At 47.5% G+C, this 24,695-nt stretch overlaps 1 protein-coding gene across 6 annotated transcripts in view; it reads left to right on the forward strand.

Moving 5' to 3' along the window:
* Positions 1-24,695, forward strand: part of NRP2 (neuropilin 2) — an 88,719-nt gene that overhangs the window by 21,794 nt on the left and 42,230 nt on the right. For all 6 annotated transcript variants that reach the window (XM_071562902.1, XM_071562905.1, XM_071562903.1 and 3 more), the window contains exons 3-9: positions 6,371-6,552; positions 10,749-10,979; positions 11,527-11,682; positions 13,532-13,701; positions 14,727-14,882; positions 23,454-23,598; positions 23,890-24,239. In XM_071562902.1, the coding sequence (XP_071419003.1) occupies positions 6,371-6,552; positions 10,749-10,979; positions 11,527-11,682; positions 13,532-13,701; positions 14,727-14,882; positions 23,454-23,598; positions 23,890-24,239 (1,390 nt within the window). The remainder of the gene's footprint in view (positions 1-6,370; positions 6,553-10,748; positions 10,980-11,526; positions 11,683-13,531; positions 13,702-14,726; positions 14,883-23,453; positions 23,599-23,889; positions 24,240-24,695) is intronic.

Raw genomic sequence — 24,695 nt, forward strand, 5'->3', positions numbered from 1 at the left:
TTGGCTACCTTTTTCCCCTCCTGCTTAAGTTAGTAGTAACTGCTGAAAGACTCTTCCCATGAGCAGTGCTTGTAAGGGTGTGAAAACAACAACCCAAGGAGTATAGAGACTTTTTGTAGTTTCCATTTTTTTGTCTTCAGGGCATTTTTTAAGTTTTCCAATCTGATAGGGTTATTTCCTCTCCCTCTCTCTATTTTTCTTCTCCTTTTTCCTTCTACTTTTTTTTTTCTTCCTTTCTCTTTGACTGGATAACTGGATTTTTTCTTTTCCCAGAAATTCTGGTCAGATTGTTTGAGGAGATAAGAAAATAATCCAAAGCACAGCATAATTATTACAATCCCCCCCAATACTATGGTTACACAAGATATAACTGGATGCAACAAATTCACAACAAACTTCAGAGAAATCCTAAACAATTATGCCTGTGCCATTGCCCCCACCCCCCCCCCAGCCTGGCTCTCCCCCTGCTGCCATTGGATTCTTGTCATTTTAGTCACCAAAATCCAGTGAAATCCCTTAAGATTCAGAGAATTATAGCCTATTTCTTTGTGTTTCCCAGTGCCAGTTAATTCCATCAGGACAAAACAAGGGCAAGCTCTGTGAGCGTCTTTTGCCTCAGCATGGGCAAAAACGGCCCCAAAAGCTGCAGACTGAGACCCAATTCATCTCTCCAATGTTCAGCCACCCAAAGTCCAGGTCCAGTCACCGAGAGTGATTTAAAGTACCTCTGTTGTCAGTGCAGAAGAACGATTAATCCCATCTCAAGCTGGGTGTGAGAAGTCTGCTTCCACTGAGAGAGCAGAGAACGTTTAGTTGGCTAAAGCTAAATGTGATACAGGCTTTGTAGGTCTGTGCACAAATCTATGTCAGGATCTCTGTCTATGAGGACTGATTCTCTTCTCACTGGATAAATTAGGAGTGATTACCCTTAAAATGATGAGTTACACATGTGTAAAACCAGTTCAAGTCAAAGGAGAATCCAATTCATCTGCTGTATTTATAATTAATTACCCTGATTAAGGGCTGGCAGCTAAGATCAAACTTCATTGCTCTTGTTTCATCAGACAACTGTGGTGCTTGTTTCTGCTATCATGGCTGTAAGAAAGAATATAATTTAAAACTCAATAGCTTCTGGACCAATTTAACCTTTGAAGGGTATATCCTGCAGTTGCTCAAGATTGTGTAAACATCACAGAAAAGTTTTCTTGTCTTTTGCAATGTAACCACCCATGAAATAAGGATTTAGTTTGAAGAGCATGAAGATGGGTGGTGACACAGAAAAATCAACTAAGCCAGCTAACATGTAATGGACATTAATTCTAGCTGCCCCTTGATTGCAAAACAAGCAGAGATGCTGGTTCACCATTTTTAACTATCTCTATACTGCAATTATTATTTAATTTTTAAGAAACCACTTCTTAGAGGACGTTTAAAACCCCTTATGCTTTTTTATAACAATTTCTGAGAAATAAACCACCCACCATCTTTTCAAAGGGGAAACAATTACATTTACTAGCTGCCCTTGTGACTAACCGTAGGCCTTGCCCAGCTACCTGTAGAGTATTAACACCTGCCCATTTTCTCCACAACTGCAGTTTCTCTTCTTCTCCTTAGCAGATGCATTCAAGACAGTGACATGTGACTCAAGCAGATCAGGGGTCTTGAAGGGTCAAGTCAGCAATTCCCAAATTTGGGGTTGTTGGCATGCAGTCAGTACCTATTTGTCTCCCTGTCTATCTAGGCCAGACTTCTCCAATATAATATAATCTGTCCAATCAAGTCTGGCTTCTATTCCTGGTTGTGCTGCAAACTTCCTGTGTGACCTTGGGCCAGGCACTGCTCCTGTCTGCCTTCCTACCTCCCAGGGTCTCATGAGAATCCCACACTTCTGTTTGCCAGCTGCAGTCATGAGCCCCATGGAAACGCCTATAAATAATAGCTCCAAATTAAACATTGGGGAAATTCAGGTTAGAGCCTTGCGACTCTCTCCAGCCCTGGCGAGCACTGAAAACCAGACTTTGCTGAGTGCAGGTCCTCACCTACTTCAAATCAGAACTCTAGGAACCTAGAGACTAAGAAAGCTGCCAGCTAGGTCAGAGCTTGGGCTGGGGTGCCAGCCTTCCTCAGGCTTTGAAGCAAGGCTTGCACAAGTTTGTGTATCAGAAGGACTCGTGGTAGGACAGTGAGCATGTAAATAATTTGTTGCTTGTATTTCTCCCCATCCTAAGCTAATGTCCCCTATAATGCCCTTGAAGCACGTTTCAGTGGGGAAGGACTCAGCATCTCTTAGGACCTGGGGCTAAGGGGCAACAGGTTTGTTGATGATGTGTAGAAGCACTATGAGTCACAGAACTGCTTTGTGCTGGGTCGTGTCCCTCAGACGGGGAGCACCCAGGGAAATGGCACACACTTTCTGGTGCTGTTCCCCAGGTGGGTTGTAGTGCTTCTGGAGCACAGCAGTGCCTGGGTGGGCATCTAGGAGGTCCGTGCTGGCCTGGCCCCAGGGGATCATGAAGCAAAGCTCAATGCCTAGAGAGCAGATTAGCTATTTCACAACAGAAGGGGACTGAAAAGGTGAAGGTCTTCTCATAATCCCTAGGACTGAGGCTTGTTTGCCTTTGTCGCACCTCATTTGCAGAGCTAGCAGCAAAGTGACTTAGGGAAAATAGAAGGGAAAAACAGGGAAGCAGAGAGGTTGGCTGAGGGGCAAGCAAACAAGCATGAGTAATACAGGTATTAGAAGTGCTTTATAATTAGTTTATAAAAGCTCTGTTAACATCAGCAAAGCACTTTCTACTAAAAATCTGTAATAAAAATGCAGCAATATTTGTAAGCATTGTACATTTTCTGTTTAATTCTGTTAAACAGCTCCAAGAAGAGCATCTAAGCAATGTATTTCCCTTCTTTCTCAGCCCCCATTGTCTGGGCAGTTAAAAGCACTTCAGCTTTGCCTCCCTGTCTCAAAATTCCCTTGTGGAAAGCTCTTTGAGGTGGTTTCAAACCAACTCACTGGCCTTCCCACTCAAACAGCAGCTGAGAATATCCTTCTACTGGAGGAGCAGCCAACTGTGGTCACCTTTCCCTGCAAAAGAGGAGTTGGTTAATCCACTGACTACACTTGTGGGCTACAGAGGCTGCACCCTGCCCTCACATGTTTATTCTTGGCTCATAGGAGCAATGCCTAGGTGGGGAGAAGTGGCCATGAAATGCCATGAAATGTGCTTGGAGGTGGCAGCTTGCCCAGTGGAGGTAATGCCTGAAAGGTCAGGCCACAAGGATGTTGGTGCATGTTGACTGAAACAATGGATTTGGTTATGTGAGTGAAATGCAAATTGCTGGGCACTATATGAGACAGTCTGGATGCCATTGCAGCATAAATGTGTCCCACCCAGCTGTGGCCTAATCTGTAATTATCTGAAAATGAAATGGTTAGAGTAGAAAGCACCCCCAGGGCTGGGCTTTCTTCCTTTCAGTTTTTTTTTGTTTTTTTCACGTGGGAAGAATGAAGTCTGGAAATTATGTTTAAGCTTAATAGTTGCAAGGGTTTGGCCAAATTATATTGTAACATGTCCGGTGAACCAGCATGAGGAGAGTGGGGTTTATCAGTTTGTTTGGTTGAGGGCTAAGTCGTGGATATGTCTGAAGCACATAACTCCAAAAGAATCTGTGGTGGGGTTTAGCTGGCATTCTTGCTGAAGTTTGGAAGTTTAACAATTTTGACTGGATGTCTCCAGTGTTTCATTTTGAAAGCCTAAAGCTTATTTTCTGTGATAGAAAGGAAATAGGTGCTCCTGCTCATCTGGGCAGACACTATCTCCCAAGTGTAATACTTCCCCAATGCACACTTCGTTTATTGAGAAGAAAGAGTTTTGCCTTATCAGGAGCAGAGAACTTGGGCCAAGGTCTTTTAACTAGGGAAAAAACTCTTATGCATTTATATTCATTTTACATTTGGCAAAAATGATTGCCTGACCTTCTCTTAAGGGCTTGTTTTTCATTGTTTTTAACATTTGATTTATTAAGGATTAGCTGCAGTATGAGAAAGCTCAGTTAGATGCTTGAATGAAGCCAAAGAGGGTTTAGCTCAGAGAGGCAAATATTTCCTGATGATTTATTTAGTAGATTTATTCTTTCAATTTTCCATTTGCAGATTGCCCATGAGCAGATTGCAATATTCCCAAATCGTATGTATTATTGGAAGTCATTCACCCATTCAATAAGCAAATATTTCTTGGTCCAGAACTTGCTTCTTAAACTGCAATGTTCCTATAGCACTGGGTGTCTTGAATAGCCATGTGGACAATGCTAGGATGTTTGGTGTGCTGGCTGTGGCAGAAGCTGTGATCATTACAGTCAAGTAGTTGAAGCCATGTACTGTGTTGGCAAGTTACAACCCCACAAGGACACAGATGTGATTCCCTGGGATGCAGCTCATCTCTGCCTGTGCCATGCAAATGGCAGCTTTTACAATCCACTCCATTAACTGTATTTTGCCAACATTCATGTTTTTGCCAAATTATTTTTTTGCCACATATTCACAATTTCACTAGTAGCCAGTAGTCCTGTGGTGCAGATGTGTGCTTCGGATGTGGAAGGGCTGCAAGCATGCTGAAAGCAAGTAGTTAGTTAAAAAACAAAATGTCCCTGCTGTTTGCTCAGTCCTACTTTAAACAAACAGACAAACAAGGAGGAAAAAAATCTACTTAGAAGAGGCCCTAACACTGCCCTCTATGTTCCTCCTCCCTTGGGAGATGGTAGAATCAAGCTGAACGTGGTGGACATTAGTCGGGTCGCGCAGGGTGCTGCTCAATAGTGCCAGGGTAATAAGGGGTCACAAGATGATAGGAAGCTGGGCAAAGCTGAGGAGAGGGCAGAGGGAGCAGACCTGCATTTGTATCGCTGTGTGTCCACACACCAGCTAAGCCAAATACTCTTCCTGTTCAAGGGCCACTTCTCAAACTGCTTGGATTTCACCTTGGCCAAGCCAATTGAGTCTGTAATGTAGTTAAAGACTGAGTATTGCAGCTAGTTGAGAGCTCGGTCCAGCATAGACAGGATTTTATCTGCAGGAATTTTGCTTCTGGCTCTCAGCCTGATTTAGTCCGAGAAAGGAGTGAAACCAAAGCTGTCCAGGCCATCTTTCTTTGTGGAGGAGCACACTAAGTCCCTGTAAGTTTGTTTTGAGGTTGTTGCTTGCCGATATGTGCTTTGCAGAACAGGAATGAGTCACATGAGGATCATTCTGTATCCAGCAAGCTACTTCTCCTTTCAACTCTCTATTCACAAACAGAAGATCTTGTGACAAAGAAGAAAGGCAGATTCCTGGCATCCTGGAAATGGTTTTTTGCTCCCTGGCCCTATGAGAAGGGCTTTAGCATGTTGTTCCAACAGATTGATAAAAAGCAAATAAACAGTCAAAGAGAGATGGGCAGTTTCTGTAAATAGCAGCATGCTGGCCAGAGAGGAGGAAAGGAGCAGGAGAACGTGGGTGTTAGAAAGCAGCTGAAGAACAAGATGTACACGTAAAAGCTGTTTGTTTCTTCACAGCACACAAAGCCTGATACCACTACCTTGCCTTGTCATGGCTCAGAAAATATGAAGGAATCTGTTTCACCTTCCAGCCAGACTTAGCAACAAGCTTTTATCTCTTCACCAAGAGGCAATTCTTCTAATCCTACACATTCCTCCCCCAGACCAGTCAGATACCCAGGAACCATGCCAATGGGCAGGTGGAACATCTCCAAGTAGGGTTTAGCAGTAGTGAGTGTAGTTACCCAGCTCTTACACAGCACTTCTCATCCACAGAAAATCTTTGTTAGCTCTTAATGGAAGAGGATTAATATTATTATCCAAGTGCTGAGTGTACTGGCCATGCTTGTTAAAGGACCAATGTGGTGTCAGCGCACAGAATAGCTCCCTGTTCACATGGATTGAACATGAACAGTTTAACACTTGGTATGTGCTTGGCCAAATCCCACATGGATACTGACATAAAGTGAGCTGTGCTAAATAGCACAATGGCAGTTCAGGAGAGAGAACAGAGGAGGAGAGTAGCCCCAGGAGAGTTGTAGCTGAGCTTCTCTCATGCCAAAGGGAGGTAAATTGTATCCTAAATTTTGCGTGTTGGCTCTGAAGTTTAAGTTGATGTATGTGCAATAAATGATGTGATTTTTAACAGAGGAAGGGACCAGAAAAAAGAGAAAAAGTGTACTGGGGGGCTGTGTTGTGGTGTCAATGAAGAGTCCCAGGTGCCCATCTGGAAGATGTTCTGTGAAATATGCAGATATCAAGAAACAGTTTTGTTTGTTCCCGGCATCCTGAAGCATCTCCCTGACAGATGGTTTCACTGCCTTTTCACCTGCCTCCGCAGGTATGACTACATCGAGATTCGAGACGGGGACAGTGAAGCGGCAGACCTGCTGGGCAAGCACTGTGGGAACATAGCACCTCCTACCATCATCTCTTCTGGCCCCTCTCTCTATATCAAGTTCACCTCAGACTATGCACGGCAAGGTGCTGGCTTCTCTCTGCGCTATGAGATCTACAAGACAGGTAAGTGTCTGAGTCAGTGCCCCTCTCCCAAGCTGTTAGTCACCATTATCTTCACAAGGAGATGTCTTTAACCACCTTTTCAAAGTGATTTCTAGCATGTTTTCCAGAGATAAAGGACTTTTTTTTTTAATTTTAAGCAAACCTGTGCATCACATTTCCAAGAAGGTAAAGATGTTAGTGGCACATGACAGTGCATTTTTGGATCACAGTGTGGCAATAAAAGCAGAGCTCTTCCTTAAATGCTCTCTTGTATTCAAGGGCTAGAAACGTATATCTTTTCTCCCTGGCACGTGAGGAGCTTGTTAGGGCTAGGGGATTGTCCCTCTGTTAGAAGTGCATGGAGCTCCCCCTCCTGTGGAGTTGCAATTCAAGGCTGATCAATGTGTTTTCTCTCCCTGGAAGTGGGGTTTGTAACTGGGGAGCTCTGTTTTTTGAGTGACTGCTGTCAGCAGTGCTGTCAAGGTCTAAGGCAGTGCCTTTCCAGTCTGATGTAAGAGGAACTATTCATAATTCTGTTTAATACTAAACTATTACTGAGGAAAGGAAAAGCTGCTCAAAGGCATTTTAATAGTGCTTCTGTCTAAATATTTGTCAGATTTTTTGTGTCTGGCAAGAAGGAGGCTTGAGAATACAAAACCGTGTGCATGAGAGGGGAGTGCCTGTGTGCTGAGGGAACAGGAGTGTGTTTTGCATGACGATACGGGCGCCTGCCCTGTGTCTGCATTCCTTTGGTGGTGTGTTGGAAGAAAATACACATGCAGATTCCATGTCATTGCATCCACAAGAAAAAAAATGTCCGTGCTTGGTGAAGAATCAGAAAGGAGCACAACATGGTTACTTATCCAGCCTCTTCAAAGAAGACAGGAGCACAGGCAGAGGGCCCAGGGGTGCTAGCCCAGCTGTGCAGCAGGCAGTTGTGCACAGACAGCCCACAACCTGGCAGATGTGAATGTGGAGTCTTTGTTGCAAGAGAATGAGACTCTCTAAAGTCATTGTGAAATGGTCAGCAGGGAAGATATGTGAAGGTTCAGATGGATGAGAAAAGTGCTGTTGCTGGTGGTTGCCTGGACTGCATAACATTGGCCACTGAGCTGTTGTGCGGCCAGCTCTCAGCTGCTGTTAGTCCTGAAAGAGTTTGGTGTTTCACCTGGCTATTGGCGTTTCCTAAAGCCAGTTGCCAGCACAGAGAATGGCAAAGAATGCCTGTGTACAGGTGGGAAGACTGCTGACCCACCTCAGCCCCCCTTGCCTCTCACTCCTGTACATGCCCACAATGAGCCCAGCAGAATGCACTGAGTTGTGCCTGGCATGATTCGGGACACAGGACAGTGTGGGGTGGTCCAGCTAGCTGAGGTGGTCAGGCTATGCTGTGGGAAGGAATTGCAGACAGGAATCCTGTCTGTCTAGGTGGGAGCCAGCAAGGGACTAAATGCATGGGGAAAGAAGATGTTGTTGCTGGTGGGAAGGGAGAGGAAGCAAGGACTGATCTGGAAATGAGCAGGTATTGGATAGCGGCTTGAGCTGAGTTTTTGTGCCTCACTGCAGATCTCTGCAATATTGCCCTCAGGTCTGAAGTGATGTTGGGGCTTCTTTTGCCTCCCCCAAATCCCTGGAGACAGCCATCCTCTCCAGAAATAGCCATGCTTTCTTCCAGCCACAGCCTATGAAATCCAGCCTGGCAAGACGGGTTTTGGCGGAGGTGCGTGGATGAGCTTGTGAGCAGGGAGCACTCCCAGCCCATATCTGCCCAGCTTCTGTCCCTGCCAGGGCTCCCAGAGAGGGCAGTGGACAGTGCTGGCTGTGGGGCTACTGCATTACAAACAAACCCTGCCTTTTGTTGGTAGGCAGGCAGACACGGGCCAAGTTTCTGTCTGTGCTGTCAAGGAAACCAGCAAGGGTGTCACCAGCTTTAAAGGTCATCAGATTGTCATTGTCCACATCAGTAAAGGCAGCAGTCCCTGTGGATTCCTTCTTTCTTAAAAGGTGACCTAAAAAACCAGCTCTTTTCAATCAAGCATCTATTTCCACACCTTGTGCTAAATTTCCCTTATCACAGTGTGAGAGAGGAGCAATCTGCATACAAACAACCCATACCAGTCTTCGAATTCCCTGATGGGTATCAGTCAGTGGTCTGTGGGCTGACAAAAGAGCTGCCTGCCCTGACTGGTCCAGCCTCCCTGCTCCTCCCTTTGTGAGTCAGTTTGGCAGGGCTGGCCGGAGCTCTCCAGCTCTGGGCATCAAAGTCTCCTCTCAGGCTGGCCCTGCTGCCGAAGCCAGCATGAATCCTGTTGATTATCTGCAGCTTCCTTATAAAAAGCTGATCATTGTGTTTGCTGCTATCAGCCAAAATGTAGACAAAGATGCCAAATGCGATAAGAGCCCCACATGAGAAAACTGTTGTCTGTTGCGGTGACATAGGAACATCTCCTGTCTCTAGAGGACTGTCCCTGACTCTTGGTTTAGCCTTTGATTTTCTCCCTAGCTCGGAGCTTGAGTTATTTTCCATATTTATCTGTTTGTCTTTTAAGTTGTTTGGAACGAAGTACACCCTTATCCCTGTTCACGGGCATTATGCTGTGATTTGTGTTTGGCCTTATTTTTTGCTTCTGCATTTTACCCCACAGGTTCACACCAGAAAAGCTGGCTGCTTCATTAGGTAGTCAATTAAGAGCCTCTCCTGAGTAGCTCTCCAGCCAGGCACTGCATAATGCAGTGTGAGATCCTGCTATTACTGCGGGCTGCTGGCCTGACTCCTGTAGGTTAATGCTGAATTGAATAACAAGTCTCCCATTAGTCCCGGGAAAGCTTGTGCTGCCTGGAAGAGCTGGAGCAGAAAGGTTTGTAGAGGAGAAGGAGAGTGTCCCAGTAAAAGTGAAGCAGAAACCTTTGCAAATGTTAGTGCTGGGTTGCAGCAGTGGCCAGTAGCCTCTGTAGCATCCCCTTTTCCCTCTGATAGCTCCAGGCTGCCGATTTCTGTTGTCTATTGTCCACAGCTAAAGGGTTTGAAAGTCACGGTGGTATGAATACGGCACAAATTCCCCTTTCCCCAGCCACCCCGAGGCACCTTGGCTCTGTGAGAGGGGGCACTGAGCTGGCCTGGCTGCAGCCGAGGCCACTGTTGAGGTCAGCAATAAATAAGAGGCAACATTGTCTGCCCTCCTCACCATGCAAAAGTCTTCCTTAAGGATAGAAATAACTTGCATTTCTGGTGTGGATGGCTCATTCTGTAAAAAAGAGGGCTCTGTTCCCACTCTCAGCTGAGACACTCCCCACCCCTGCCACAGCCCCTGTTACCCCCACTCTTGCTGTGGCCACGTTGTGGGGATGTATGCAGGAGCTGGCCCCTGTCCCTTGCTTGGGTCTTGGGGCGGCAGGCTAACTGCACTTCCTGAGGGTTTTACAGCTAACAGTGGAGACATTGGCACCCTGCCCCAGCCCTTTCACTGGGTAAATATTTGTGCTTTCTGATTTTCTCAAGAGGAAACTGAGGCTCAGACATGGGTGTAGGAAGAGGGGAGTTTGCAGGAGACTTGCCCCTGGGGACAGCTTTTCCAGAAAGAATACATCCTGTTCTCCCTCTCTGCCTCATCCCAACATTCCTCTCCCCAAACAGGGGGTCGTCCGTCAGACCTGGAACAGCTGCAGGTGGCATCTGTGTCAGTGAGGACTACATGTGTCAGCTTCTTGCATGCTGGGTGGTATCTCCACAGACTCTGGAGCACCTGACACAGGTCTACCAGCAGCTCCCTGTTTGGGGGCCGGGTTACAGTGGAGAGTGCCAGCTGGGGAAACCAGGCCAGCTCAGTGTGACCTCCCTTGCCACCCCTAGCAGTGTGGAGGATGTGGCAGGGTGCTGGCCATGGCTTTGGATGGGGTCACTCTTCTTGTCCTGGTTTTGAGGTAATTGTCAGGAGGATCAGTGGTGGTGTACAGGCCATGTTTGCAAAGCTGTCTGAGTGATTTAGGACCATGCTGTCCACTACAGTGACCTCATGGACCTTGTGTCTCCATCTGTGGAAAGCTTTGAAAATCACCCTCTCACTTCTTTCAACAATTCATATAGTTCTCGAGCTACAGGACATTTGGAGAAGTGAATATACACCCCTGCTAAGCTCAAAATGGGGTTTCCAGAGTGTCAAGTTGTTGGCATTAAGCTGCATTTTGCTAAGGCTCTGGGTTTTTCCCTGCTACTACAGGCTCTGAGGACTGCTCCAGAAACTTCACTGCCTTCAACGGCACTATTGAGTCTCCAGGTTTCCCTGACAAGTATCCGCACAACCTGGACTGTGTCTTCACCATCATAGCCAAGCCAAAGACAGAAATCCTGCTCCACTTTCTGCTTTTCGACCTAGAGCATGACCCACTGCAGGCGGGAGAAGGAGACTGCAAGTACGACTGGCTGGACATCTGGGATGGCATCCCTAATGGTAAGCCATGAGGTGCTGTCCTCAGCCCTTCCTAGTGTTTCACAAAGATCCAAAACTGTGCGGTCTGTGTCTGAACACCCAAGCTGTCTGACCACGGTGGCTGCAGCATGCAACCTGCCATCAGGGCACTCTGTGGTCAGCCTAGGGACAGTGTGCTTGCAGAAAACTGCATTCATTAAACCCCCAACTACTGCTCTGTTGTAACCACTGATCTGAAAAGCCCCATGGGACACTCCAGCATACCAGTGGTCCTCCCTCAGGGAAGGGCAGTGGGTTCATGCAATGGTGAGAAAACCTCCCTACCCTGTACCACTGAGAAACAGAATTTTCTGGAGCATTTCTCAGCAACTGCAGAGCAGTGCCTCCTGCAGTGGGTATTTCTGCATGGTACAGGCCAAGGGATATAAAAAATAGCCCATTCCCAGAGGTGTCCTTTCATCCTGATCGCTCCTGCTAAGGCATCCCTGCTTGAGCGATGCCCATCTGCTGGTGACCCGTGAGGCCAGTGGACAGGCAGGTATTACCTTTGCTGCTCTTTCTTTTGCAGTTGGCCCTTTGATAGGCAGGTATTGTGGCACTAAAATGCCATCAGACATCCGCTCAACCACTGGCGTCCTCTCTCTCACCTTCCACACCGACCTGGCAGTGGCTAAGGATGGTTTCTCTGCTCAGTACTACTTGATCCATCAGGAAGAGCCAGAAAGTAAGTTGCAAATGTGTGTGTATGACTTTTGTCACCTGTTTTTCTTATCATTCATTTGGCACATGAAGGCAACAGTGTGTCCAGGGGCTGGTTCCCAACCAGCAATGCATTTCACTTAAGTGTGTGCACTGTTCCTGATAGAAGTGAGATTTCAGTAAGAGTCTCACTTTCTGACCCTTTTTTTGGCTTTTCACTTGCTTGTGGAGTCTTTTCAATATCTTTTGGGCTAGAATCCTTCATGTATGTGCTCAGTCCAAAGGCTTTAGAGGAAGACTTCAGCCCAGTGTGTGCAGCAGATTCATTAAAGCATGGGGGGAAATAACACTCTCCCTCTCTCCAGTTTTCCAAAGATTCTCAGCCCCAAACCACAAATTGGAGTTTCTTGGCTGTATAATTAAAAAATGCTTAAAACTCTAAGAATTTCAAGCCAAATTTTGTTTTATAACCCTTAATAATGGAGGTAAATTGATGTGGAGTGAGGAAGTAAGTTGTATGTTTGAGAATGAAGAGCATTTTGATTCTTCGTGATAACACTTGCAGGAAAGGAAACATTCCATTTGTTTTCCCATGGTATTTTTGCATCAGAGCTACTGTTCTCGACCTCTGTTCACAGTGAACCTGTGATACAACAGAAGAAGCCTTCAGGACACCCCTCAATCCCAGAGACAGAAAAAGAGTCCCTGACCTGCCACTGAAAGCCTGTGATAGAGAGCAGGGTAGAGTAGGGGTTGTGCAGAACTAGGGCAGTAGGGTTACAAGCTCTTGCTCTGTGATTGAGTAAGATATATTCTGCTGAGGCAGTGAGAGTTAGAGAGAAGCATGAGCTCTTCATGATTACCTATTGCCATACTCAGTTGATCTGTTCTTTAATCCCTTTTCTATTTAGTTCTTTAAAAGGATTTGGGAATAAGATGTTAAACACAAAGCTTGGGAAATCAAGCACAGGAGCTGTTAAAGGACCAAGCCTGTTTTCATTTATGATGGTGTAAACTGAAATTTTAATAATACCACTGGTGTTATTAACTTGGTCCATCCTTTCCACCCGAGGTTGACTTGGCAACATTAAGAACACAGGCAGTTCAGTGGAGCCCCAGTGGTTTACAGCAGCAGCATGCTTGGGCCCATGCAGTATTTTCAATCACTGTTTCCTTTGCTATTGTTTTTACAGGACAGCTGCCATAAAATATATGAGATGTGCCATAAAACTGAGCTAATTTTGACTTTTAAAGCCTTAGAAGTCAGGAGATCCAAATGAAAGCATACCAGAGTCTTTCATAGTCTTGTCTGGTTAATTCCTATAGGCCTGATACCACATCCAGCACATGGACACAGACACAGACACGTGCACGCACTCATCCATAGTCTCGCATGCATGCAAAACCTTTAGACCTGCCCATTCCAGTCCTCGATGTTGCTGCCAGCAGCACAGTAGTAAGCAGCCTCCTGTTGTGTCTGCCTGTACTCCTTACCTTGTCTGTGCTTAAGTTTCACCTACAGCCTTCAAGAAGATGGGAACTTTGTGACACGGGAACTTGGGATGGCTTGGTGGGGATGGAGGGAGGAAAGGGACAGAATTGTGTCAAAACTGAGCAAAGGAGATAGAGAAAGAGAGAAAGATCTAGGCTGCATTAATGTTCAGAGCGCCATGCAAACATAAAGCTGCCCTTTCTAATTTTTCAGTGCCATCTGTGAGCACTCACAACCTGCAAGATGGTGCAGTTATGTTCATCTTTCCAGACAGGCAGCTTTGCTAAGGGTTAGCTGTGGAGATTAGTTCAGGGCTGCCTTCCACTTGGAGGTGAAGTGCTGAGACTGTAAACTGATCTCTGTGTATGTGTGTCTGCTCTAGACTTCCAGTGCAATGTGCCTCTGGGGATGGAGTCTGGCAGGATCTCCAACATGCAGATCAGTGCCTCCTCCACCTACTCAGATGGGCGATGGACCCCTCAGCAGAGCCGGCTCAATAGTGATGACAATGGCTGGACCCCCAATGTAGACAGCAACAAAGAGTACCTCCAGGTAACACATGCTTTCCAGCCCCCTCACCTCTTCCCCCACCAAATGGAGTGTCACGCTCTTAAACTGACCCTTGACCATAAGGCTTGTTGAATTTTTTATTGCTTCTGTGGCTCATGGGGAGCACACAGCAGGGGAGCTGCAGTGCCTCCATGAAATATGAGGGGCTGGCTCTCCCATTAGCTTGCCTGCTGGAGGACTGACTCAATTTGCTGTCCCTCTCCCACCCCCTCCTTCCTGTTCCAAACCTTGATGGACTTTCCAGCAGACTGATAGAGACCTCCACCACTTACAAGGGCCACTGACTCCACCACTGGCTTGAGGACCAAAGTCTCCAGGGGGTGCATGGAAAAACAACTAGAATAATATTTATCTCATCAGTGATGCAGGAAGCATGGGCAGGCTAATGTCAGGTGGGGGCTGACAGAGCAAAGGCTTTCCCTGAGAGCTGGTTAGAGCCACAGTCTGTCCGCACAGTGCTTCTGACTGTGTCACATTGCTGGGAGACACTGCTTGCTAAAGGGCACTAAGAGCGGGAGGTGGTGAATGTCATTGCCTCTAGCAGACATCTCATTCTTCATTCATTGCAGGGCTACTAAGCCAGCTCTGCTGACCTTTCTCAACCCATGTTGTAAAAAAAGGAAACAAAACAACAAGGGAAAACCACGAACTGCAGCACTTGCTAATTGGATATCATGCTTTTATTTTACGTGGAAAAAGTCAATCTCTGTCCTGCTTTAATGGACATGAGCTGCTGTGCAGATCCTGTTGCTTGGTCTGAGGCAGTAAGAAGGCGTGGTGGTCCCATACGAACAGACTTCGAGATCCTTAGTTACTCACATGGTTCCTATCCTGCTGAAGACAGCCTAGGGGAAGTTGTGCCTGTCGAACTGTGCACCCATAGATAGAGTGAGACAGGCTGAATTGGCACCTTTTCATTTTTAAGAGGCAGAGGGAGGAACTAACTAGCCACCCTGAGCTTTCAGGTGGTCACAACTCTCTCTCTTGTCCCTTTCTCCTCTGGAAAGGTGGATCTCCAGTTCCTGACTGTACTCACAGCCATTGCCACACAGGGTGCCATCTCAAGAGAAACCCAGAAGGGCTACTATGTCCGTACCTACAAGCTGGAGGTCAGCACCAATGGGGAGGACTGGATGATGTACCGACATGGGAAAAACCACAAGGTAAAGGCCTTTTCGTCTCTTTTGCCTGCATCTTGGGGAATCTTGGAGCCAACAGGAGGGAAGAGAACTGAGAAATTTTACAGGTCTGTAGGGTTTAATCTTGAGGGTTTAATCTGTGAGGAACCCTTTTTCTGATGACAGCTAAAAGACTGATGATGCTCTGAGCAGAAATAGTGCTTTCTCCTCTGCACAGCAATGAGGAAACACTATTCCTTGGAAAACCTGGCTGCTGCTGCATCTTTCGTGGTGAGAGTATGTTCTTTGACTGCAAATGAAGGAGAAAATGCTTTCACAGCCTGTGTTTTGCCATACAAGATTCATTGAGCTTTTATGGTCGTACACCCGTCTGCATGCTGGGTTAACAATCACAAAACCACATGAAACTGTAGTTCAGGAGTTCCTGAGGCCTGGAATGAAAGGGCACAAATCCCAAGAGGTGATCGCACCATCCCAAAGAACAAAATGAACAATAAATAATGAGAGGCAATTCAGGCTGTCATAGCTGTGGGATCTGTGCTAGCAGGCATGGTCAGCAAGGGTGCACTGAGCCCTGGGAGCTGCGCACGCTCTTGCTGTTTCTGGGACATGTGCAGAGGAGGGAGCAAGGGGGAGGGAGGGTAAATATGGGTGTTCAGCCATTTCAAGCCTTGTGGGTGCTGGTATGTGGCCAGGAAAGATAAACTTGGTGTGGTCTGCATGGAAGCTTTGGTGTACAGGGAAGGGTTTTAAGGCAGCCATGGTGCCAGGTGGGTCCTTCTCTGTCAGTTGCCTTTGTCATGTGGTTGTCCCCTGGGCAAGGGCACTTCAAAGAAGTGTTTCCCTGTTCCTCTGTGGTTCCCACCAGCACTGCTGCCATGTTCAGGTCTTCCTTGTTGTTGTGCCGTAGTCTGTCTGTGTGAATTCTGTGCCTGGGGTCACACACACCTCCCCCCACATGCACTTCCCAGTAATTTCTGATTGCTCAGCACTTTTATTAAATTAGCTGTCCCTTCCATTTTCTGGCACAGATGCTGCTGGCATGCCTGCCTTGTCCAGGATTCATCCAGACATTTCCTTCCCTTCCGGGCTGTGTGATTTCCCCTTCTCCACAAGTGCATCTCAGGTTCAAATTCCCTCTGCTTCCCAGAATGAGTCCTTGCTGTGCAGAGGTCCTTATTGGGGTCTCATACCTCCAATATTTGGAGTATTTAAGCTCCTGACATGCCAGTGAGGTGGCGTTAGTCCTATCCTAGAGATAGCGAAAGGGAGGCACAGGGCAGCCCAGCACCACTGAGGAGGGTCAGCAGCCGGGTACCCCGAGATCTCGGGTGGGCTGGCTCCAGGGCAGCAGCTCATGGCAGAGCTCAAGTATAACCCTAACACAGTAGCCATGAAGTGGTGTGGAGGCTCTGCCAGGACCCCACTGGTTACGGCAGACCTTTCTGTGAACCAGGGCCATCTCTCCCCACCTGGGCACCTTGTGCTGATGGGTGAGTTTGAGGTCTCATTGGAACCTTTTCTGTAAGCTGAGACAGGCAGGAGATTGGCATCATGCTGGGCAGAGAGATGGGCTAAATACACAGCTCGGTGTTTCAAATAACAACTGGCAATAAGTATTTACCTTTTGGAGTCTAACTGGAGCAGAAATCTGGCCTGGAGGGTGCTTTTAGTTGCAGAGGAGCATAAATACCCAATCCTTGCAGTCTTGGGCATTGGACAGTGAATCCTCAGCCAGGGTGGAGCAGGACAGCATGGCTGATTTCAGTGCTGCTGAGCCAATTTTCATTGCTCCAGCAAGACTCTAAACCCTAGTTGCTGTCAATCCAAAGCAATCCCTTAGCCACATGAAATGCCACCATTTCAGGATTTGGCCCTTGAATCCTGGCAGCTTTTTTCTGCTCTGTTTTCTCTTTTCAGAAGAAAACGGGAAAAAATCAACCTCTTCTTTTTTACTCCTTTATTCCAGTCTCAATTCGTTCCTGTGTTCTGACCTCAATTTAACAGGCACCTCCCAAGGCTAGAGGATAAATAATTGCTTTTTTGGTGGCTCACCTACTCCTTGCATCTGGGTGGCTGCTTTCCCTCTGCACCGAACTGGCTGCCCGCCACTGAGCCACAGTGAGGCCAGGGCAAAGCCACTTGCTCACAGGCTTGGTGCCAGGGGTTCTGGCCCCACATTCCCTTCTTGCATTAATCCCCACGGTTCCTGCATTAAACAAGCTCCCAGATGTCTGTATTCAAGGTGCAGATTCCTCCCTGTGTCAGTGCAGCGCTCCACACAGTTCACGCTGCAACGATGGAGCGCACCATGTCAAATAGATTTGTCAAGTCTGCCGCAACTTGATTTGGTGCCATGAGGAGCAGGGAGGGAGGGGAAGGTGTGGACAGAGGGACTCTCTACTCCTCTATATACATTCAGATACATACATATATATATATATACACACATACATATATACACACACATATCAGCACATACACACATATATATGCACATGCACACATAGGCATATGGGGTGTATCAAACACTGCTCTGAATTTCTGCCAGCTCTGTGGGCCAAAAGCAAAGCTTGTCATGTGTAGGTGGGTCAGCTAACATTCACATCTTATCAGGAAGCTAAAGCAAGAGAAAACCAGCAAGTGCAGGAGGGGTGGTGAGGGGATGATGCTCTCTGAAGAGGATGGGGAGCTCTGACCTCCTCTCTTATGCCGCGCCCCGCCCCCCCCCCCCCCCCATCCCCTGCCCCTTCCCCTCCCTCTGGTTTTTCAGATGAGAGTTGGGCCAGGGGGTTTTCCTGCAAAATCTGATGGCTCACCTTTGAGTCCTCAGCCTCTGGCACACAACAGCAAGGGAAATGGGAAAGGCAGGATGGAGGAGAGGAAAACATGATTAATATATGCTTGCAGCAGACATGGCTGGCTGGGCTGTTTCCATGCCAAGTGCTGCTGTGTTCTGGGATGGGGAAGCAGTGGGAAGGCAGCTGGCAGGAGTGGAGCCCCACTCTCTTACCCAGCCCTTCCCATCACACCCCTTCGCTGCCAGGCTTTCCCCCTACCTGGCAGCCTGCTCCTCACAAAGCCCAGCCCAGCACACCTCAGACATCCCCCTGTCCAGGAGTTGATGCTCTGCCCTTCCCTCGGGGTGTGGGACCAAGGGGAGAGGCCAACCCAGTGACCTGGACAAAGATGCCGAGTTGTCTTCCTGTGTATCTTCTGAGAGAGGAGACAGAGATGGGACTGGCCACCAGCACACGTTGCATACTTGCCCCTTATTACTCACCAGCATGACCCCATGGGATAGGGCCAAACAAACCCTGCTGCGGAAAGACTGGTCTGGCTCTTGCCGTCCCTGTTGCATCCACTTCCATGTTACCCAGGACCAGTGGCCTCAGAGCTTATCTTACAGGCAGCAGTCCTGGTGTGCGTGCTGAGATCTTATCTAGTGGTTTGCAAATGTCTTTAGAAAACAGCTCTTCTTGACCCAAGGAAGGAAAAGAGCACCTGGCAGGATTTGACCTTTTGTTTTTGGCCATTTTCTTCACCTGGCAGGATTTGACCTTTTATTATTGTCCATTTTCTTTGGACACATTCAACTATGAGGATTTTATCAGAAAACAAAGTGCTCATCCCCTCTGATCTGCTTCCATCTTCGTAGGTCTCAGGTTCCAGCTCCTGTGTGGTCTGAGCTGCTCTGTCTCAGTAACTGTGGAGATCGGTTCACAGGCATCATCTAGTGTGGTGAGGGACTGGGGGGAGAGATGGATTTCAGGATTTGGGGTGGGTTGGGACCACTATGAGTTCTCTTGATGTCTCCATTGCTCTGTGTGTAAAATGGGAGGATGCAACTGAAACATTTACTTTCAAAACCTGTAGAAGTCAATGGATAAGAAATGGCAGCAAGATTCAGCTGTGCAGCTTTCATTTCCTACTCATTTTGACAACTTTGTGCTTGTTACCATCTAACCTTCCTGGGTGGTAGTTTGGGTGGTGGGTGCACAAAGCTTGAATTGCTGGAAAGAGCCAACTATCTCAGCTATACCTGGAGCTGGGGACATCACAGGTGTTTTGTGCCAGCAGGCAATATTGAGGATGACTCTTTGGAGACCCTTGTGCCTTCTCTTAGGAGTGTTTCTCTGTCTTTTCAGTTCTTAATTGGATCTGCTGTATTCATTCACTTGGGAAGGGAGAGGTAATCTTTCAGTCCTGTGGTGTTTTTATCTGGAAAATTCAGGAAAAGCTTGCATGATCAACCAGAAGGCCAGAAGTGCTCTGCACAGAGACATCATGGTGCAGAGGATTTATCCACAAGCATCCAGGTCCCAGCCTACTGCTGCTGCTTTTGCAGGCAGGACAAAGACATCAGGCTTTGGGAAAGGCAGCCTTGCGCATTCACCCTTGGTGCAGTACCAGGGGAGAATTACAGCCCTGGCTTTCCTAGCAAGGCCGAAGCTTTGTGTTTCTGCTATCTTCTTTGCAGGCTAACACAGTGCCACTCCTCCTGTCCCTGATGACTCCCAAATCTGAGTGGAGCCTCTCAAAGACATGGAGTTGGCAAGCCCAGCCCAGCACACTGTGCCTTGCCCAGACACTGTGCTTTGTTGAGTGTTGCCAAGTATCATTTTTCTTTTAACTCCTTGTTCCTGGATTTAATAAATCCAGAACTATCCACTCTCCACTTGAGCCAGAATTCTCCTACCATCAAACATGCTCCATTTTATGCCTTCCCTATCTGACAAGGAAAATAATCTCCCCTACTTTTCTCCTTCATGCTTCTCTGTCTAAATCCTGAAGCCCTAATCCTGTTAGCATGCTCTGTTCCAGGACTCTGTCTCCACAGGAGTAACATAATCCTGCAGTAAATCTAGTGGGTCCAAAGAGACCCATACGTACAGAGGAAGGCAGGGCTGCTGCCATCCTTGTCCTTCTCCTCTGCCTCCCTCAGCCTTCTTTAACTTCCCAAGAAACTGCAGTGGCCAAGCAGCATAATAAACAGAGCAGGAGAGAGGTTACCTCTTACCTCCTCCCTCACTCACTGCCTCTCCAACTTCATGGCACTTTTTGTCTCCCTGTCCTTCACTCCCTTCACTCCAAACTGCCAATGGCATAATTCCCATGTCCACTGGAATTCTTGCAGCTTCAAAAAGCCCTCCATCACCCTATGGCAGTTCCAACATATCAAAAATACAGCTTTTAAGTGTTGGTGTGAATCCTGTATGTGTATGTACACAGAAAACTTTTACAGTCCTCCTCTAGCCTAGACATCATCTTCCGCCACTTGCTTTCTGCAGCAAATTAATTAAGTAGGTCAGCTCTCATTGATTATCAGTTTGATTTCACATGTAGACCTGCTGTCTGGACTAAAATGGAAGTAAACATATAGTGTATTGGAAGGAGATGGGCAGCTTTCTGATGCAGCAGTGGAAATGAGTTCCCTTGACTGTTTCTTGGAAGGTGCTTTTAATTTGTTAATGGTTTTCCAATCTATCTTCTGGCTCAGTCACCCTTTAGTGTGTGTTCATGTGCATATGCATGTGTGCTCTCTGGTGAGTGTGTATCTATTTATCTATCTATCTCCCTAGATCTCAGCCAGGTATTTTTTTTCTGCTGGTGTAAATTACTGTGACTTCTTATACTTTGATGGTGATATGTTGATTTACACCGTTTGAAGACTTGGCTCAAAATATGTGCTGAGTGGGATGGGAAGCAGATAGGATGGAAGGAATAGCAATGTTCTATTTTGGTAAGAGGGAAGAAATCTTTTCTTTCTTGGCACTCCCAGTTTCACACATTTTCCTGCTAGTTCTTCCTATGCTGTGAGTGCTAATTTGAGTCAGGATGTAGAGCCTGTTCAAGTCAATGGGACTCTCTCCACAGTTTGCTGGGCCTCTGGGATTGGCATTTTTAGTGCAGAGAAACCACATGCTTAGTGTCAGACCCTGGTCAGCAGCAGCAGGACCTGCAGACTCGCAATGCATTTCCACTTGGGAAGGAGGCTGAAAGATAAGGCACATGGGAGAACCCCAGGTCTCTTACAGCAGTAAGCACTTGCCCTCTGAAAATGTCCACTTTCTGTTATGCTGAAGGAGATGTGAAGCGATGACTTGCTATGAGAGTTGGGGCTTTTCAGAAGGAAGGTTCGGTAGAGCAGATCCCACCAGTGCAGCTGATACAGAGCTGGAAGTCAGGTGCCGATTCTGCCCTCACAAACTGGCAATCTGGAATGTCATGGCCTGGATTCAGAGTTCAAAGGTTGTTGCGTGTGATCTAGCCTGAGTAAATTATTGATTTCTGAATCTAAAGCAGTTAGATTTCCTTGGTTACTCTCCTTGGAAGCAGGTGGTTTGGGACTAAGGTTGTCTAAGAGGTGCTTTCAGCAATGCATGTGGTAGTCGTAAAAGTTTTTGGGTTCAGTCCTGCTTGTGCTTTCTGTCAAGCTCAACTGTGCAGAAGTCAGCAACAAATTATGCTGGTGTAAATTTGGTTTCTGGCCCCTGATGCTTGTATGTGCAAAGTGAACTAAAAAAGAACAAAACGTGAAATATGTTAAATCAAAAAGAGCAACAAACCTTGTCAGTGTCTGTTAAACATACTGGTCCATATGCAACCATTGGCTCATGGAGTCTTCACACTGCTGATTGTAGGAAGTTAATAAAGGTTGCCAGGGGAAGAGTCCACTGGACTTTCTGCCCTTGGGCATCTGCTGGGGCCACCATCAGGAGCCACCCTCTGGGACAGAAGGACCTTTGGGCTGACCTGACATGCTGGTCCTTGTGCTAAAATAGTTGCACCAGCTCAGATAGATATTTCCTGTCCTCCGGTGTTAGGTTCAGAGGTAAGGTGTTGTGTGTCAGCTTCTGTGTTGGCATAAAGCTGGAGGCTTTGCTGTGGTGTGTAAATATATACTTTCAGACTCTGTATATGTGTGTTCCCACAGGTTTACAAGACACACACACACAGACACACACACACACGCATGCCTCGAAAGTGATTCACAGTAACCACTCTTCTTATAGCCCTCCTGCTGGAAAAAAAAAGAGTAGTTGGTGTCTGCTGAGAAAGGAAAAGGATGGGAAGTGGGGTCAGACAGGATAAAACAGGATATTAAAAGCATATAAACCATGCTGTGTTGCTAAACGGTAGCAGCATGGTACATATTCTCTAGATTAGCATTTCTGCTCAAGTTCACATCAAGCCCAAATCCCAATTACCAGCCGGATTTGCAACCAAGTCCCTCTGTGGGGTGGCTGTTCCTTGGCTTGAAGGAGTGCTGTTGTCCTGGGCTGGGCAGTGATGCACAGGGGCAGCCCAGAGCTTACTGTGGTGGTGCAAACAGCTGCTGTCCCTCCCTGTAAACACCCTCTGCATGTCCTGGCGTGCTGAATCCTGGGAGAAGAGCAGTAACATGTGCCATCTACAAGCCTAAAGCCAGAGGAGGCTTATAAAATACCTTAACTGCTATTCAAGGCAAGAGGTCAGGATAGTGCCTCACCCCCTTTTCTGTCCTGGATAATAGGGATCTGCAGTTGAATTGTTTGATTCTTGCCTCCAACAGGAGATTGGTGCCAAAGATTACACTCTCCTGCTTTTTTCTGAGATAAACTTAGTGGGAGCTCCTGTGTTTAGCACACACATATGTGTGGTGGGAGCCTGCAGAAGAACTGAGCCAATATCTCAGTGTGGATGTGGCTCCTGGCTGAGACTGGTGGATATTCTAGCCCTGTCCTGAAGAGCCTGTGTGCTTGGAGGGAAAGCAGGCAATGCCTGCAGCCTTGGTCTGTGAGCTCCAGAGCTTTATGCTGGGACAGAGAAAGGGTTGAAAATTACCCTCAGGTTCAGTATGTCCTCTTTCTCTCCCTTTTCTTCCTGCTATGGCTTTGCAGCCTGAAACAGAAACACAAGTATTCAGTCCTTGTCCGGCCTATTAAAAAAATAGGCAGAAGGGGCGGATCTAACATCCATCTGGTAGTTATTGATTATGGCCATCTGGTAAAGCAGCAGCCTTTTCATACCGTGTGGGATCATAAACTCTCCCGAAAAGCTGTCTCCATGTGGCAGACTGTCTCTACGTGGCAGGTTGCATGTGCACAGGACAGGCAGAGGTGAGGGTCTGGATGAGGCAGCAGCTTGTCACCCCAGGCAGAGGAGGCATCCTCCCTGCTCACACCACTGCTTGCACATGATGTTTGGTGGTGCAGCTCAGTGTAAGGATGCATCAGGATGTCAGTCAGCCTCTTTACTGGTGGAGGGGAGGCAAGATCTCACTCAGCGTTTGGGGACATCTCATCATTTGTGTTGAAGCAGTCCTAGGTTTAGGAGCAAGCTCAAGGCAGCTGAGGACTTACAGTCTGAGGGGCCTCAGGGTGCAGTAAGAGGCAGTGGGGCAGCAAGCTCCTGGGTCTCCTGCCTGATAGGTTAGTCCATCCATCATGCTGTCCTGCCAGTGGATGATCTCCCTTCCAGCCCCTATAGGTACTTGCGCTGGTTGGAGTCATCCCTGACTGGAAAGGCTCTCCTTGGTTTTCGCTACTGTGATTGTTTTGACTGCTGAGCTGGTGAAGATGTAATGGTATTTGTGCCTCCTGTCCTTTACAGACATTTCAGGCCAATGAGGATGCCACAGAGGTGGTTCTCAACAAGATCTACAGCCCGGTGCTCACACGCTTTGTGCGCATCCGTCCCCAGACCTGGCACAATGGCATCGCCCTGAGGCTGGAGCTGTATGGCTGCCGCATCACTGGTGAGGGTCTCCTCCCCTACTTGGCCTCAGCCTTCCTCTCTGTCCCTCCAACAGCCCGTCCTGGGGTGCTGTCCATTGCTGCTTGGGGTGGGAATGGTGACACTATGAGCATCATGGAGGCACCCATAGCAAGGGATGCGCTTGGAGGGACAGGTATCCGGGTCCCAGATGGAAAGGGGAATATGCCCAGTGTTGGTGTTGGTTTAGTGTCCAGAGCTTAAAGTTGTGAGGAGAACCGTAAGCACACCCCTTCAGCTTCCCTGACTGTTCATGCCCTTTCCTTCCCCACAGATTCACCCTGCTCCAACTTGCTGGGAATGCTTTCTGGCCTCATTCCTGACTCGCAGATCTCTGCCTCTTCCATCAGAGGCTACGACTGGTCTCCCAGCATGGCCCGCCTGGTGAGCAGCCGCTCGGGCTGGTTTCCCCGTGTCCCTCAAGCCCAGCCTGGGGAGGAGTGGCTGCAGGTGGACCTTGGTGTCCCAAAGAGTATCAGAGGCGTCATTATTCAGGGGGCTCGTGGAGGGGACAGTGTGACCACAACTGAGTCCCGCTCCTTTGTGAAGAAGTTTAAGGTGGCCTACAGCATGAACGGAAAGGACTGGGACTTCATCCAGGACCCCAAAACAATGCAAGCCAAGGTAGGCACTGCCTGGAGCAGCTGCAAAATGGGTTATGTTTCTGACTAGCTTCAGTCTGCCTGATGGGATATTGGGAAATTGGCTGTCCTCCCACAGAGACCTTGGGAGTTTGGGTTGTCACCATGAAATCCCAGGCTGTGTCCCCAGGTACTGCTCCCCATCTGTACTAGAGACTGTAGGTTCCACCTTGCCCCAGGAATGGCAATTTCTCTTCATTTCCTATTGTGGACCAGGCCTGGGGATCTGGACATCACCTTCTGGTTCTCCCAGCTCCTGCAGGTCAGAGATCACAAGATGATATGTTCAATTATGTTTGACACAAACTAATTATGTATTTTAAGAGGAAAGTGTGGCTGTCATGATTTGCACCTCAGAAAGAGGAAGATGAATCACAACTTCTCTTTGGGAAATTTGCTATATCTGAAGCCCTTTGCCACACTGGTGTGACCCTGGAGT

This window comes from Pithys albifrons, chromosome 8, assembly GCF_047495875.1.
Source record: "Pithys albifrons albifrons isolate INPA30051 chromosome 8, PitAlb_v1, whole genome shotgun sequence".
NCBI classification, from domain to species: Eukaryota; Metazoa; Chordata; class Aves; order Passeriformes; family Thamnophilidae; genus Pithys; species Pithys albifrons.